At 33.6% G+C, this 15,256-nt stretch overlaps 3 protein-coding genes across 5 annotated transcripts; 2 read left to right on the top strand and 1 right to left on the bottom strand.

Moving 5' to 3' along the window:
- The first annotated feature begins 3,668 nt into the window (after positions 1-3,668).
- LOC107933483 (probable UMP-CMP kinase 2) lies at positions 3,669-7,771 on the top strand. Of its 3 annotated transcripts, none has more exons than XM_016865703.2 (9): positions 3,669-4,311; positions 4,469-4,522; positions 5,137-5,191; positions 5,901-6,018; positions 6,106-6,262; positions 6,501-6,581; positions 6,660-6,767; positions 6,874-6,939; positions 7,340-7,771. In XM_016865703.2, exons 1-9 carry the CDS (start codon positions 4,255-4,257, stop codon positions 7,352-7,354), a joined length of 711 nt encoding a protein of 236 aa, XP_016721192.1. In that variant the 5' UTR covers positions 3,669-4,254; the 3' UTR covers positions 7,355-7,771. The 3 variants fall into 3 exon arrangements, 2 of the variants coding, with proteins under 2 accessions (XP_016721192.1, XP_016721193.1); XR_005906463.1 differs by having other exon boundaries at positions 3,725-4,311; positions 6,852-6,939; positions 7,343-7,490; XM_016865704.2 differs by having other exon boundaries at positions 3,725-4,311; positions 7,343-7,771.
- A 117-nt stretch (positions 7,772-7,888) lies between these two features.
- Positions 7,889-9,984, top strand: LOC107933481 (pentatricopeptide repeat-containing protein At4g25270, chloroplastic). The gene has a single exon (XM_016865695.2). It carries the CDS (start codon positions 8,070-8,072, stop codon positions 9,636-9,638), a length of 1,569 nt encoding a protein of 522 aa, XP_016721184.1. The 5' UTR covers positions 7,889-8,069; the 3' UTR covers positions 9,639-9,984.
- Positions 9,985-10,552: 568 nt separating this feature from the next.
- On the bottom strand, positions 10,553-14,200 carry LOC107933480 (acid beta-fructofuranosidase-like). Its single transcript, NM_001327367.2, has 7 exons — positions 13,626-14,200; positions 13,438-13,446; positions 11,863-12,722; positions 11,566-11,727; positions 11,260-11,483; positions 11,091-11,178; positions 10,553-10,959 (listed from the first exon to the last, which is right to left on the bottom strand). The coding sequence occupies exons 1-7, from the start codon at positions 13,990-13,992 to the stop codon at positions 10,732-10,734; spliced, it is 1,938 nt and encodes a 645-aa protein (NP_001314296.2). The 5' UTR covers positions 13,993-14,200; the 3' UTR covers positions 10,553-10,731.
- Between the last annotated feature and the right edge of the window lie 1,056 nt (positions 14,201-15,256).

The raw sequence follows: 15,256 nt of genomic DNA, 5'->3' as shown, positions 1-15,256 counted from the left end.
ATTTTTACCCAAACCTTCTTAATTTTCGAGTAGACCTTCGAATTAGACCGGGTGGCTCGAACCATAGACAGTTCTAGCTTAAGTAATGAGATCAACGTTTCTTCTCTTAGAAACCTTAATTTTCATGTCTACTCATGCCAAAAGAAAGAATGAAAGAAGCAAAAACAACGTAGAAGCATATTATATTATTAAGATGACTTTTGGCAAGAATGAGGTTCTTCAGTTTAGGGGTGAGTATTTGATTGAGTCCGGTCAGATCGAGTCAAAAAATTTCGAGTTAGTCGAGTCGGAACGAATCTTATTATTTGTACTCAATGTTGTGCTTACACGAACTGATTATTTAACTAGTAAACAAAGTATAAAATTATTTAACAACATAAACAATATAATGGTTTTGCCTTTTAACTTAATTAGTAAACATTTATCAGAACAACGTAGTTTTATATTTTAACTTAATAGTTTTGACTTTTAACTTTAGAAAAAGTAAGCATTTATCAAAATAATGTAGTTTTGCCTTTTCTTATTCGGATTTTCGGATAACTCAAATTGTGTAATTCACATTCGAGTTAAATCAAAAAAATTATTTTTTTATTCGAGTTGATCCAAATAACTTGATTAACTCAAATAACTCGAACTATTTAATTCAAAATTTAAAAATTTTATCGAATTTTTCAAATCGAATCAGATTTTGCTTACACCTACTTTAGTTAATTGAAGAAACTTCTTTAGATTTGATTAGGGTTATGTAATAACTTTATTTTGTTTTCAAAAAAAAAAATAAAACAAAAACAAAAAGTTTCATATATTAAAGTAAGGTGATTCATACCAAAAAAAAAAAGAAAAAAAAGGCATTAACTACATTCACTTAGAGGTGTACAAAATTTTTTTAAAATTTAAAAAATCAAAGTGAACTGAAATGAAAATTTAAATTTTTTCAGTTTTTTTTATTTAACTAATTTTAAAGTTCATTTAATTGGTTTATTCGATTGATTTTTAGTTTTGATATTTTAAATCAAATAAGTCGATTAAAATTTTAGTTATTAAACCCATAAGACATAACTTATTTATATACCCAAATCCAAATTTAAATCTTAAACTTAAATATACATTAAAACTCAATATTCTTTAGAGCCAAAACCCATTAAAACTTTATAACTCAATACCCTATTAAATTTAAAACCCAATTTGAAATGATAATTTTTTTATGATATTCATTTTATCAATATAAAAAAAACTTAAAAGCTAAACACATTAAGGTTGAAAAATGCCATGAAATGGTGTTTTTGAAAATTTTGATAGTATTTACTATTATTGTCAAAAAGTGTTTACGGGAATATAAAATTTTTATTTTAAACATAAAATTATAAAATAAAATATTTAATGAGGAGATGCTAAAAATTTTAGCTTAGGTTAAAATTAAAATTAAAATTTAATGTTTAATTTGAAAAACTATTTGCTTATCAGTTTTTTTTTTTATTTGAAATCATGGTTTCAAATGCTCAGTTCAAGTCATCCATTCTATGACTTTTTCCCTAAAGAAAAGAAAATAAAAGTGATACGACGATAAAAATTCTAAAAACCCAGAAGCGATACCATAAAAAATCTAAAAGGCCTAAAATTAAAGTGGAACAAAGAAGACAATTACGTGAAAAATTTTTAAAGGAAATAAAATGCGTACCTCAATTAGAAAATATTTTTTCCAACTCAAACAACATAAAAAAACCTAAAAACCTTAAAAATTTTCGATTTGGTTTAGAATAATTCTATTTATTCAATTTTCGATATAAAAAATTATAAGGTGAGTAAAATCCAATTCGATTCGAAAAACTCAATAAAAAATTTAATTTTGAATTAAATAATTCGAATTATTTGAGTTAATCAAGTTATTCGGATCAATTCAAATAAAAAATTAAGTTTTTCAGTTTAACTTTATTATGAATTACACGATTCGAGTTATTTGAAAATCCAAATAAGAAAAGGCAAAACTATGTCGTTTTGATAAATGTTTACTTTTTTAAAAGTTAAAAAGCAAAAATAAGTTATTTTGATAAATACTGGCCCATTAAATTAAAAGACAAAACAATTGTATTGTTTATGTAGTTAAATAATATTATACTTCATCTACTAATTAAATAATTGATCCACGTAAATGCAACATTAAGTATAAATAATAGGATTTGTTAACTCGATTCAACTTGACTCGAAAATTTTTGACTAGATTCGATTCGATTAAAAAAAATTTCAAATTGAGTTCGGTTGCTAAAATAGAATTTGGCAACTCGACAAACTCAATTTTTTTTAATTCGATTTGACTTGACTTGATCGAATACTCATTTTTAAAAACCATACCAACTAAATGCTGTAAAAAGCAAATAGTAAAAATTCTCGTTTGGAAACAAAATCAAAATGGAATAAAATATGTTAAAAGGCGAGAATAAATTCCGAAATAGAATTATTCAATTTTAATTATAGTTTGGAAACAAAATTAAAATGGAACAAAATCTATTAAACGGCAAGAATAAATTCCAAAACAGATTTTATTCAATTTTAATTTTTTACTCTCAAATAAAATACAACAATTTTTTTTCTTTTCATCATGGTGCCTCGTTCATCTAAAATTAGAGAATTGTAAAATAATAAAATCTGTCTTAAGATTGTTGGATAAAACACGTTAGCGAACAAATATAAATATAAATAAACAAATATTTATATAAAAATAAAATAAATATTTATATTTAAAATATCAGATACGAAAAATCAATTAAGTAAATAAGATTGAAAACCCATAAATCGAATAAAATAATTGAGTTTTACTAGATGTTGAGACATGTTTTACATAGTTTTCTTAAGACAGATTCAGCCGCTCCTATGATATTTGGAGAAATGTTAGTCGGTTGTCTCCCAGGATACAACAACAAGATGATTGAAGCAGTAGCACCTCTGCAGTGATCAACGAACAGATTTTGCTTTATTGTATCACTGAAACATTGAAAAATATGGAGAGGAAAAAAGAAGAGTTTTCAAGATAAAAAAAAAATTCGATACAAAATATGCGTTAAAGGAACATTTAAATCAATTTGAATAAAATAAAATAAAATTTATTAAAATTAAATAAAATCAAGGTGAATGTCTTTTTAAAACAGATTCTTTATATTTGTTGTGAAAAAAAATTGTGTTGGGTTAAAATATTTGTAACCTATTTTGAGGCCAACATTTCACATCATACAAGTGCCCTTGATCTTGATGGATATGGATCTACACCCCATTCTAGGCGTGGGGTAAGATTTCAAATTTAATCATTCAGTTGCTTTTTAAGTGTGTTTTTATATATAAATAAATCTTACACTTAATATTTAACTAAGGTGGGATTTAAGCTTTTTTTTTTTCCTTAACAAATATTTACAAGTAGCTTACTTTTAGTATCAATTTCTCATTCATCACTTAACTATTTTGAACATATAATATACTGTTATAAATGTCTCATGGAGTAGAATATAAAACTATAATTTTATAATTTAACTCTCTACATTTACCAATCGATAATATGACTCAAAGTTTTTAAAAGTTACAATTTTTCCAACAATTTTCTGGTAAATTGATTTTTTTTTATTATCAATTTTTTGTTAAAGACTGAAATGCTTTTTTAGACGCATTTACCTACATTAATTTACAAATCAAATATCGTAACATATAAAACACTCGATTCTTGTGTTGCTTGCGTTGATTATTGGGTTTGGTGGGTAATTCCAGTTTTGATAAAGTAGTTAGTTCCGTTTCGTGATAAAATATTAGACGTTGTAGGAATAAAATAGCATCTTATTTGCGTAATTTCTCTTCATAATTATATTCATATTATGATTTAAGAATGAGTCAAGTTGTTTGTTAGAAGACGAATCCCGAAATCTCAAATCCTTCTTCCTCGAAAAAGAAACGAGGGAGGGAGTGAGGATCAATCAATTTTCAAGCAAACAAGGGGAATTTGATTCGTTCGCCAGGCCCTCATATCAAGACAACACACTGCACTTTCACTCTCTCATTACTACCATTGCTGCCTCGCCGCTCATTGTTCCTCCGCACGACACATCTCACATGGTGCACGTTATTTGTTCGACATAATGTTTCCATAGCAATAACACCCCCCCCCCAAAACCAAAACCCCACCTCATCTTCATTCCTCAAAACTTTTGTTATACCTGAATAAACAACGAATAAGAGAGAAATAGCAACTAAAGACGAAGACCAAGTCTGACAGAGATGTGGAGGCGCGTGGCTTCGCTTTCTTCCTCCATCTCATCTTCCTTTCTTGCCCAGGTTCCGATTCTCTTCTTCCACTTCTCAATTGAAAATCAATGCAAATTAATAAAAAAAGGGTCTTCATTTATCTCACTTCTGTTCTTCTCTTCTTTTTAGTTTACTTTTTCTGTTATTCATCACATTTAGCACTCGTTTTCTTGTTTCTGTTTTATAGACAGCGTCTAGGCTCAACACTTGGGAATCATTAACAACAGGGATCGCCCAACAGGTATTGTAATTCATTGTCAAATGAAGAACATTTCTTGTTGCATTTGGACTTGTGTTAGACTTGGACAGATTGAATCTTAAAAACTGACTGATTTTTCGCCCAAAAAAAGGCTCTCGTTTATGGGTTGACTTTGAAGAGTGTGCTGTTACTTTTACTTTCCTTTTCTTATGTGGTTATTTCCTAGGAGGGAAAATGTAGATTCTAGTTAATTTTGCAACTTACTTTGAGAAACCTTGTTTGAGTTTGGTCAGATCAATTCAACATAAATATGTTAGATGGAGATGGTGCCAAAGCATTTAAAATGTATCCTGTTATTAGTCATGTACCAATTTGACCACCTTTGGTTTGGTATGGATAATTTAGGATTTAGTATATTGATCTTATAGCCTCAGGATTTCGACTTATTCACTTATTTCATGTTAATCCTTGTGCTACCGTGATTGTTTGTCAGATAAGTTTTGTCTGTTTCAAATTCATTTACATTTTAATTCTTTTACTTTTGTTGGTTTTGTTAATTTTTTGATGCTTACTTGCTTACAGAACCAGTAAATATTCCGTGATATATTCTTAAAATGAGTTTTTTTTTTTTTTTGTTCATCATTATCTGCATGCAGGCAAAAGGTGTAATAGCCCCCAAGGAGAAAACTCCATTCATAACTTTTGTCCTAGGTAAATCTTGCGCATTGCTAGCATGAATGTGTAATGCTCCATTCTTACTTTATACGGTATCATGCAAAATCACACTTATTTGATATGCTTTGTGTTGGCTTTGGAATTCTTTGAGCTTGGGAAGTTTTGCACCATTTTAAACCTTATTTTCTCCTTAAGTTCATTTCTCTTGTTTTGATATATTTATATTTTAAATTCTATTTTCAAGAAGAAAACAAAATTAAAGATGCAAACTGCACATCTAGCATACTTGATTCTTTGCCTAACCAAAGGAATGGTTGCTTCTGACCCAACTTGAATCTTTTGGCTTTCTGAGTGCAGCAAAACATCATGGGTTACATAGTTCACAATATCATTGTATTATTTGGTTAATTATATTAGATGTCACTTGGCATTTTTTGTATGGTTAGTATGCAAATGCTTGAGGTTATTTATTGATATACCACTGCTGTAAATCTTTTGATAGATCAACATTTATCTTTTATTGCATTAAAGGGAACGGTGATGTCAAAAACTATATCCTGTATAAATGTTTGGACAGATTTTTGCACCCTACTTTCACATGGAAACCATTTGTGACACCAGGCTTTGATACAGTATGTGCGATACTGCTTTTTTGAAGTGTTCAAATAGACATCGTTTGTTTAGTAAAATTTTCATTTGGAGCTTACATTTATTCAGAGTTTTCCACCTGCCTTTCAATTTTCAGGTGGCCCTGGTAGTGGAAAAGGTACTCAGTGTATAAAGATTGTTGAGACATTTGGATTCGCACATTTGAGTGCAGGAGATTTGTTGAGAAGGGAAATAGCTTCTAAGAGTGCAGATGGGTAATGATTTCTCATCATTGTTTACAAATCATATTGCTAAGTGACTTAAGTAATCCTTATCCTCTAATAATATATCTTTGATTCCAGTGCCATGATTCTTAACACAATTAAAGAAGGAAAAATTGTCCCGTCACAGGTGACAGTCAAACTGATACGAAAGGAGATGGAATTAAGTGACAATCACAAATTTCTCATTGATGGCTTCCCACGTACTGAGGAGAACCGAGTATCATTTGAACGAATTGTGAGCTTTTTTTTTCTCTTCCTTTTTCCCCTAATGGTTTTTTTTTTTTTGTGTGTGTGTGAGTGAGAACTGTAAATAAATTTGACCATTTGTCTTCCAAAGCTGTTAATTATGTGTTTCCTAAAGTTGTTTGTTTGTTGGGTTGAAAAAACTCTCTGAAAAAGTGATGAGATGTGTGTGAATATTTGAAGAAATGATCTTTTTATCATTAATATAGCTTCCTGAATGGCAATCTCAGATTGGTGTAGAGCCAAATGTTGTACTTTTCTTTGATTGCCCAGAAGAAGAAATGGTGAAACGTGTGCTGAATCGTAATGAGGTACATGTTGATAACTTTTTGGCTTAATTTGAATCACATTAAACCTGTTTCTTGAAGTATGATGTTTTCTTATTGCAGGGCCGAGTTGATGACAACTTAGAAACAATCAAAAAACGTCTTACAGTTTTTCAGGCATTGAGTCTTCCAGTTATTAACTACTACTCTGAGAGAGGAAAGCTCTATACGGTAGATATATAAAATTATCTCCTTTGGGGCTTTATGTTTTTCCCTTTCTAATTTGTGGCGGCTTACATAGCATATTGGTTATAGTAAATGAAGCAAATACTTGCAGATCAAGGCAATAGGAACAGAAGATGAAATATTTGAACAAGTTCGTCCAATCTTTGCTGCGTTTGAGGTATGTTCTGTGAGTGCAATGATCCTTTCTATCCAGCTTTGCTGTTTTTTTTTTTTTTGTTACATTTTGAATCAGAAAACATGACTACTGCATTGTTTTTATTGAACCTTTTTGGCATTTCTGTTATGTTTCTTATCTAGAACAAGATTGTGCTTCTTGTGAACTTTATTGAATGTATAATTACTTGTAACAATGGAAAAGGCCATCCCTTTAAATACTCGGTGGAACTGGTACATTTCTGCCCTGGTGGTAGTGATAGATATGAGCTAGAGGGAGAATAGTTGCGAGAACAACATTAGTATCCTCCAGCAATTGTAATGTCTATTCCAATATGCAGTACATAGGTTTGGGTTTTGAAATGATTTGTTGATTTCTTATTTTATTTTATTTTTTGTTGCAGCAGACTGTTGGGTAAGGTTCTTGTGAAACAAGAGCATCACAAAAACAGGAGTGTCCTTTTTACCTTGTTTTAGGGCAAAGTCAAGGCCAGCTGAGGGTCACAGGACCTTCAAAAGTTTCTAGCAAGATGAGGAAATGAGAAGAAAAAGAAGGATGTAAATCTGGTTGAGGTAAAAAAGGAAGGGTGCCCATGATGTACTAAAATAATGTCTTGAAAACAGATGCCTTTCATTACTTTCATATATAAGCTCAGTTTACTTAAATAACATGCAAATAAATATATGAGCTTCAATACTTATTGAAGCTTTCAAGTGCAGAACAAATCAAACCCCCTCTTGCGGTAGTCTATCCCAGTTAGATTTTCAAAGTTGTTCTATGATTTAAAATTGGATTTATTCATGATTTCAAGAGGCTCTTGAAATGTAGTTTTTCACGTCGGAATGTAAACTTTTGGTTTTCCATTATAGTACCTGAGTTATAATTTTCATCCTATTTTACTCTAAAAGTTATCAACGTGGACATAAGTCATGTTTTTATTGCCAACTTTGTTTTTTTGGGTAAATTGGGATGAAAATGATGGTTCAATTATGAAAGTGGACAAAACAAAGTTTAAGTACCAAAATAAAGAAAATGACCATAAATTGTAAATTAAGACTTTAAAAACCACTGCATGCGTAAAAATTCTTATCGGGACTTTGGGTGTTGCCAATTACAATCTTCGTTCTCTGAAAATGGTTGCTCTTTTACAAGTGCAGCCACACACTGTACCATTGACTCTCCATTTTCACTGCTCTTCTAAAGGCAAGAAGAACCAGAAACAAAAGCGAAGACAGTTTGAGCATAATAAAAACACTGCCCCTGCCCTCCCATTCCCGAGATCCTCACCAGGCCCACTCTTTATCAACAACAAACCCTACCCCCAAACTAAACTCCAAGCAGTAGACTCTATCGTTAAAGACCTCGAAGCCTCTGTCAAAAAAGGCATAATAATAGATTCAGAGATATTCTCTTCTCTGTTAGAAACATGTTACCAACTAAAATCCATCGACCACGGCATCGCAGTCCATCGTCTTGTTCCCCAGAACTTATTACGTAAAAACACGGGCATCTCTTCCAAACTGTTGAGGCTGTATGCTACGGCTGGACGCATGGAAAGTGCCCATCAAGTGTTTGATCAAATGTCTAAACGTAACGAGTCTGCTTTTCCCTGGAACTCTCTTATCTCGGGATACGCAGAACTGGGACAATATGAAGATGCCTTAGCCCTTTACTTTCAAATGGAGGAAGAGGGTGTTGAACCTGATCGGTTCACATTTCCTCGCGCTTTGAAGGCTTGCGCGGGAATCGGGTCGATTCATGTTGGGCAGGCTGTTCACCGCGATGTGGTGCGTAAGGGTTTTGGAAATGACGTGTTTGTGCTTAATGCTCTTACTGATATGTATGCAAAATGTGGAGACATAGTTAAGGCTAGGCGGGTTTTTGATAGCATTGCTTGTAAGGATAACATTTCTTGGAATTCCATGTTGACGGGTTATATTCGTCACGGGTTGTTGGCTGGGGCATTGCAGGTATTCCGTGGGATGATTCAAGAGGGATTTGAGCCTGACTCTGTTACTATATCCACTATTCTGTCTAGTTTTTGTTCATTGAAGACTGCGGCACAGATGCACGGTTGGGTTCTCAGGCGAGGAATTGAGTGGAATACATCTGTCGTTAATGCTATGATCGTTGTTTATTCTAATCTTGGCAAGTTAGATGGAGCAAGTTGGTTGTTTCAACGAATGCCCGAGCGGGATATTGTGTCATGGAATTCAATAATATCTGGTCATAGTAAACACCCAGAAGCTCTGATGTACTTCGAACAGATGGTGAGGAGCGGTACTTCACCCAACAGCATCACGTTTGTAGCAATACTATCGGCTTGTGCTCATTTAGGTTTGGTCAAGGACGGAGAGCGGCTGTTTTGGTTAATGAGAAAGAAGTACGGGATTGATCCGAGAATGGAGCACTACGCTTGCATGGTAAATCTTTACGGGAGAGCAGGGCTGATAGATGAGGCTTTCAACATGATAGTGGAGAGAATGGAGTTTGAGGCAGGGCCAACTGTGTGGGGAGCAATGCTGTATGCCTGTTCGGTTCATGGAAACATACAAATAGGAGAGATTGCAGGTCAAAAACTTTTCGAGCTGGAGCCGGATAACCAACATAATTTTGAGTTATTGATGAAGATATATAGCGATGCAGGGAGGGTGGACGATGCGGAAAGAGTTAGAAAATTGATGTTGGATAGAGGATTATAGTATAGAGTTGTCTGCTAGTGGTAAATAGTTAAAGGTGGAAAGCTTACCTCAAGAAACTTGATTGGTGAATCTTTTGTGCCAGAGGGCCTTAAAAGCAAATCAGTGGTTACAGATATTTTTTCGGCTAACATTATATATCAACATTTGATTTGTACATCCTTTAATAAAAAAAAGAAAAAACAATTGATTTGTACAATAATGGTGTGGAAGGTTCCTAACATAGTTAACATGCAAATAGTGGAGTATCTGGCTTTAACTGTTACAGAATAACTTTTAGGGTTGATTCCTGCATAGATATAAATCGATTACTGTTAATATTCAAAACAATCAATTGCTTAATAATCAAGCCTTGTTGGTTGTGAATGCTCATAAAGAAATATGTCTACTCGTTGTTGCTTAATTAAAGATAGATGAACTAATGTTGGATTGGTAAAAATACGAAGCTTTTATGTTAGGTGTTAGATTGTATTTTGTTTTTGTACTAAAAAAAAAATTAGTTTTTGTACATTAGCAAATTGATAATTTTTGTTAAAAATTTGATCCACTTTTACTATTAAAAATTACAAAAACTAATAGAAAAACTAAATAATGACACGTGATATGTTATGTGTATCTTATGCTGATAAACACTTACCAATTTTTAATAGTAGAAATGGATAAAATTTTTAACAGAAGAATTAATTTACTCTTTAATCTAATGTATAAAAATTAATTTATCTATTTTTTTAGTAGAGGGGCAAAATGAAATCCAACTCCTATACTCTATGCTACTTTTCTTTTTAAGATTTGATGTCCGCAATTCTTATCGTGTAGTTGTAATTAATGACAGTTTCTTATTGTTTTCTTTAATTAATTTTAATTAATTGGAGATTGATTTTAAATTAATCCGATTTTTAGTTGGATTTAAATTTTTCTTTAAAAATAAAGAGAAAAATATTATAAGAATGTCAAAATTTTAGTGATTTATTCTCAAACAAATACCAGGCGACAAAACAAAGTGAATGGATAATGCCCAACCAATAAAAAAAAATTAAGCACTGCAAACATAATACTAATAGTAATATGTATTGCATCCACCCTTCCCAAATGATAATCATGTGGAAGCAACCATTTCCTGAAATAATGTTTCTTCAAAGGGGAAAGGACGAATAAAAGCAGAATTCATCTCCCAAATTTTGAGTGTGGCCTTCACATTCACTCCACTTGCATTGTTGAACAAGAACAGCCGTGCTGCTCCATATATGGCTTCCGTTGGATACACTCTTGATGTTATCACCGTCCTCCCTCCTTCTCCAAAGCTTTCCACTACTGAATGATCCACCTGTTTTCATTCAACTTTTTAATTTACAATAATCTTTTATCGAATTAACTAACTAAGACTACTAGTAGCAGTACATTTTTTGTAATTTCACCAGTTATATCTTCAAGCAGACAACATTATTTATGACTTACCAATACCCTCATATTGTAGTTTTCATCGTCAAGCACTGGAACTTTGCCTCCATACACTCGTTTCGTGACATTGGGAGCTTTAGAAGACCTGCATCAAACCATTTATATATTGTTCTTTCACTTGTTAACCGAAACTCGCAATTAGAAACATATGTAGAACAAAGCAAACCTTGTTTCATCAGCGCAAAAGTAAGTTTCAAGACTCCCATCGGATATATTAAGTGGACGGAAATATATAGGAGTGAGCTCAGAAAGTGAATCATCAGCAATAACCAGGACCCCAAATGGCCCGTAAGTGTTCCTATCAACCGCCCCATCACCGCAATCACTGACTTCATCCTCCGTGCTGTTCGATACCAACGTCTCTATTTCAAACTCTGCTAATATATCCAACTGCATTTAATAATTTTATGTTGTCAATATAAATTAGTGCTGGTGGGGTGAGTTGTTATTAGAGGTGGTAAAGTTACAAAACCTGAGTAGCGGTGCCTATGTCGAGGGGCACAACTGATCCTGCTTCAACTACAACATCCTTAAACACTGTAGCATTCAGTCTCAAGCTCTCCACTTCTTCCACAGGCCACTGTAGTAAATGGGTTCCGGTCTTGTTGTCATACAACACACTCCTGGGAATTGTCTGTAAAGTACGATAACAAAATACCATCGTGTAGAAAAGTATGTTATGTATGTTGTAGTACTCGTAGTGGTAATGTATGTATGTATGTATGTATGTATGTATGTATGTATGTATGTATGTATGTATGTAATTTACCTGAATGGAAGCCCATCCTTTTTCGAGGTCATCAGCTTCAGTATCAGTTTCATTAACCCAACCATAAAGAATCCTCCTTTGTTTACTCTGATCAAAAAATGTCTTGGAGGCATAGTATCTCCCATAATCCACTTTCAACCCGATGCCTACATCTTCTTCCGGGTTATCGGGTGTCCATTTATCCGTTATCATGTCGTAGGTCCCTATTGCATAATGATCAACTTTCGTATCATCCAAACTAGCCTTCAGGACATGTTTAATTCCAGGCCCAAGTGCCGTCGTGTCAAGTCCGACGGACCCGTTTATTGCAACGGGGTAAAAATCTACACATTCCCACATACCCGTGCCCGGAACAGCATGTAAGACCCCATCCAATAATTGATAGTCCGAAAAGTTTGTCGTTTGGAAAACAAGGGCTGTTCCTATGGTGGTATTAAACCTTGTACCAACAGTAATCCGCCAGGAACCATCGGGTCCAAGCCAAGCTGTTGTCGGGTCTCGGAACTCATTGTCTTCGATCCCGGTTGGGGGAACAACAACCGGGTTACCCGGGTATTTTAACCACTGAAGGAGGAGGGGATCAGATAGGTTGGCGGGATATGCAAGGTTTTGGACTTGCACGGACTCATTGGTGCTGCCGGTGTAAAGCATTACGATTCGGCCATCTGGAAGGAGAGTGGCCGACCCCGTCCAGCAACCATTGATATCGTACCATTGATCAGGAACCATGGCGAGTGGGAGATAGAACCAGTGAATGAGGTCCTTTGATACAGCGTGGCCCCAAGTGATGTTGCCCCATATGGCTGAATCAGGGTTGTATTGATAGAAAAGATGGTACCATCCCTTGTGATATAACGGACCTGCGACCATCGTATTTTTGTTCCATTATGTCACATACTACTTTAATTAAACTATTAGAGTTTAATATAATTACTAAAAAAACCACATGCTATTACATGGTGATGTACAGAAGCAAGGTTTTGCAAAACTAGTTAGTTAGGACTTAAACGTTAGAACGACAGGTAAACAAACCAAACGGTCAAGTAACTATTTTTTTGTAACTTATAGATTGTAAACTAAGGGTTATCATATGTCTTTTTTCTTTTAATATTTATTTTTTTTATAAGATATTTGTTTTTTTTAATTCTGCTAAAAAAATCATATTTTTTTAAATTAATTAATTCTATGCTACTAATATTTTATTAACTTTTTTGTAATATAATTGCATTTATTATACCACAAATGGTGGATTCGATATTAGTATCTTATTGATGTAGAATATATATATTTTATATGAAACAAATTATTTAAATTATTTACTTTAATTAAATGAGTATTGAAAAATAAAATTATAAGTGGATCTAGTAGAAGAAAAAGGGTAAGATATGATTCAATTCAATGTAGAAGCTAACTTTAATTGCAAATCAAGGTTGAAATGCTCAAATTTGGAAGAACTAGCAGATTGGGTTGGTCACAAATTTCTGATTCGATATTTTTGTGTTTTACGCATTGATTGATGAAATGGTTGACTAACAGTATTGTCCCAACAAGAATTTAGATGTGATGAGAACTCACCGTCAGGATCTGAAGCAAGATACGTAAGTTGTGCCGAACCAACGTGCAAGCATAGTAAGAAAAAGACAACAAATTAAATTCGATTATTAAAAGGAAATCATATTTAAGTTTAAAAATAGTAAACTAAAATGAAAGGTTTAGTGACGAAAATCAAAAGAAGTAACTTAAATTATAATTAGGTAACCTACCATTCATCCAATTCTTTTGAGGCTGAAAGTGGTAGGCAGTTCTTTGCCAGTAAAACATAGCGTTTGTCCAATTAAACCCAACTTTGTCAAAAAGTGATGGGTTTGACTTGGCTGAAACTCCTTCAGCTATCCCTCTTGGCTGCGCCGCCATTGAATACGACCCTGCCTCCGTTACACTACTGGGGTTACTTGCTAATGGCTCCGGGCTTTGGTTAACGATTAATATGACCAGTGAGAGTAGGAAAACGACGGACCCAAATATCACTGCGAAACCCTTTAAGGGTCTGCTGCTCCTCCTCCGAGGGTGGTGTAGCAAGGGAGCATGGAACAATGCTGGGTCATGGGAGGTGCTGCTGCTGGCCTCCATCTTGGGAATTGAGCCTCTGTACTTGGTTTATTTGGTCACACTTACAATATAAGTAAGCAATGAGAGATTAAGTAGAAAAGGGTAATGGGAGGTAAAATTAAAGAGAGAACAACATAGAGAGAAAGAGAAGAGATTTACACATGTCTTGAGCTTGGATTGGTGGTTGTCCAATTTAGCTGGGGAGAGAGTGGTGGTCCCATTAGATCAGATCTGGTGAATGCTATACAGTGAAACAAAGAGGGACAGTTGAAAAGGTAAGGGCATCCCATGCAATGCATGCATGCAGCTGCACCTGGTAGTCAAACTCAGTTGCTTGCTTTTTGGGGGTTAGGATTTTATATTAATATATATTGCCATTCACAGCAGCATACTATACTACTATACGTATAGTTATAAATTATCATCGTATTATTTTTCTCTAGCTTCTGGGTTGTGGCTTGCATTGCAAGATTTCAGAGAGTTAATTATTTTTCTTTATTAATAATAATAATTTGGAAGCCTGAAGACAGAGCCAATTTACGTGCAATGACCAATGGACACACGGCATTAGGGAATGCCAGAGTCATCGTATTATTTTTCTTGAGAATGTTGGTCCTCCTGGACTGAAAACAGCTAGTTTATGGATACTGATTTGTGAGGTGAATAAGGCATTGGCATTGGCATCCCAAATCTTTACCTTTAAATTAAATGGCAAAGACATGTATACGAAATGGAACATGGGTCATGTGGCATGCTGTTGAGATAATCTAGGATTAATTGTCCTTGCACTTGTTCTGATCTGTTGAAAAATGCATCATGTGCTGTGGCTAGAGCTCTAAGTTTGAGGGGCTCCTTAATTAAATTTGTTTTTCCACATCCATCAGGATGGAATGGTTGTTGGGATTTGAGTGTACTCCTTGAATGTTTGTTAGGATCATTGGGTCTTGAATTGCATTGCATTATTCAAACCCTGTCACTTTCTTTTCTTTTTCCTTTTTTTTTTGTGGCATTGACAACCAACAAAATTAAATTAAAGGAGCTGCTTGTGTTTTCTTTCTTTTTTTTTTTGTTGTTGTCCACAGCAATCATGTGAAGTGAAATGAAAAAAAAGGACTTCAAATAACACTCCATATGGTAACTATAGACTGACAAAAAGTAAAATGAAAAAGAAAAACAGCTACCATATGTTACTTATAGTTACACTAGTAGCTGGTTCAATCCCCTGTTTTGTGATCATTGTATTGAAGAAGCTTTTTTAAATGGTGATTTATTATTATTATTTATG

Source organism: Gossypium hirsutum, chromosome A12, assembly GCF_007990345.1.
Source record: "Gossypium hirsutum isolate 1008001.06 chromosome A12, Gossypium_hirsutum_v2.1, whole genome shotgun sequence".
In the NCBI taxonomy this organism is placed as follows: Eukaryota; Viridiplantae; Streptophyta; class Magnoliopsida; order Malvales; family Malvaceae; genus Gossypium; species Gossypium hirsutum.
The sequence above is the reverse complement of the archived record's forward strand: the minus strand, read 5'-3'. Positions and strand labels throughout refer to the sequence as shown.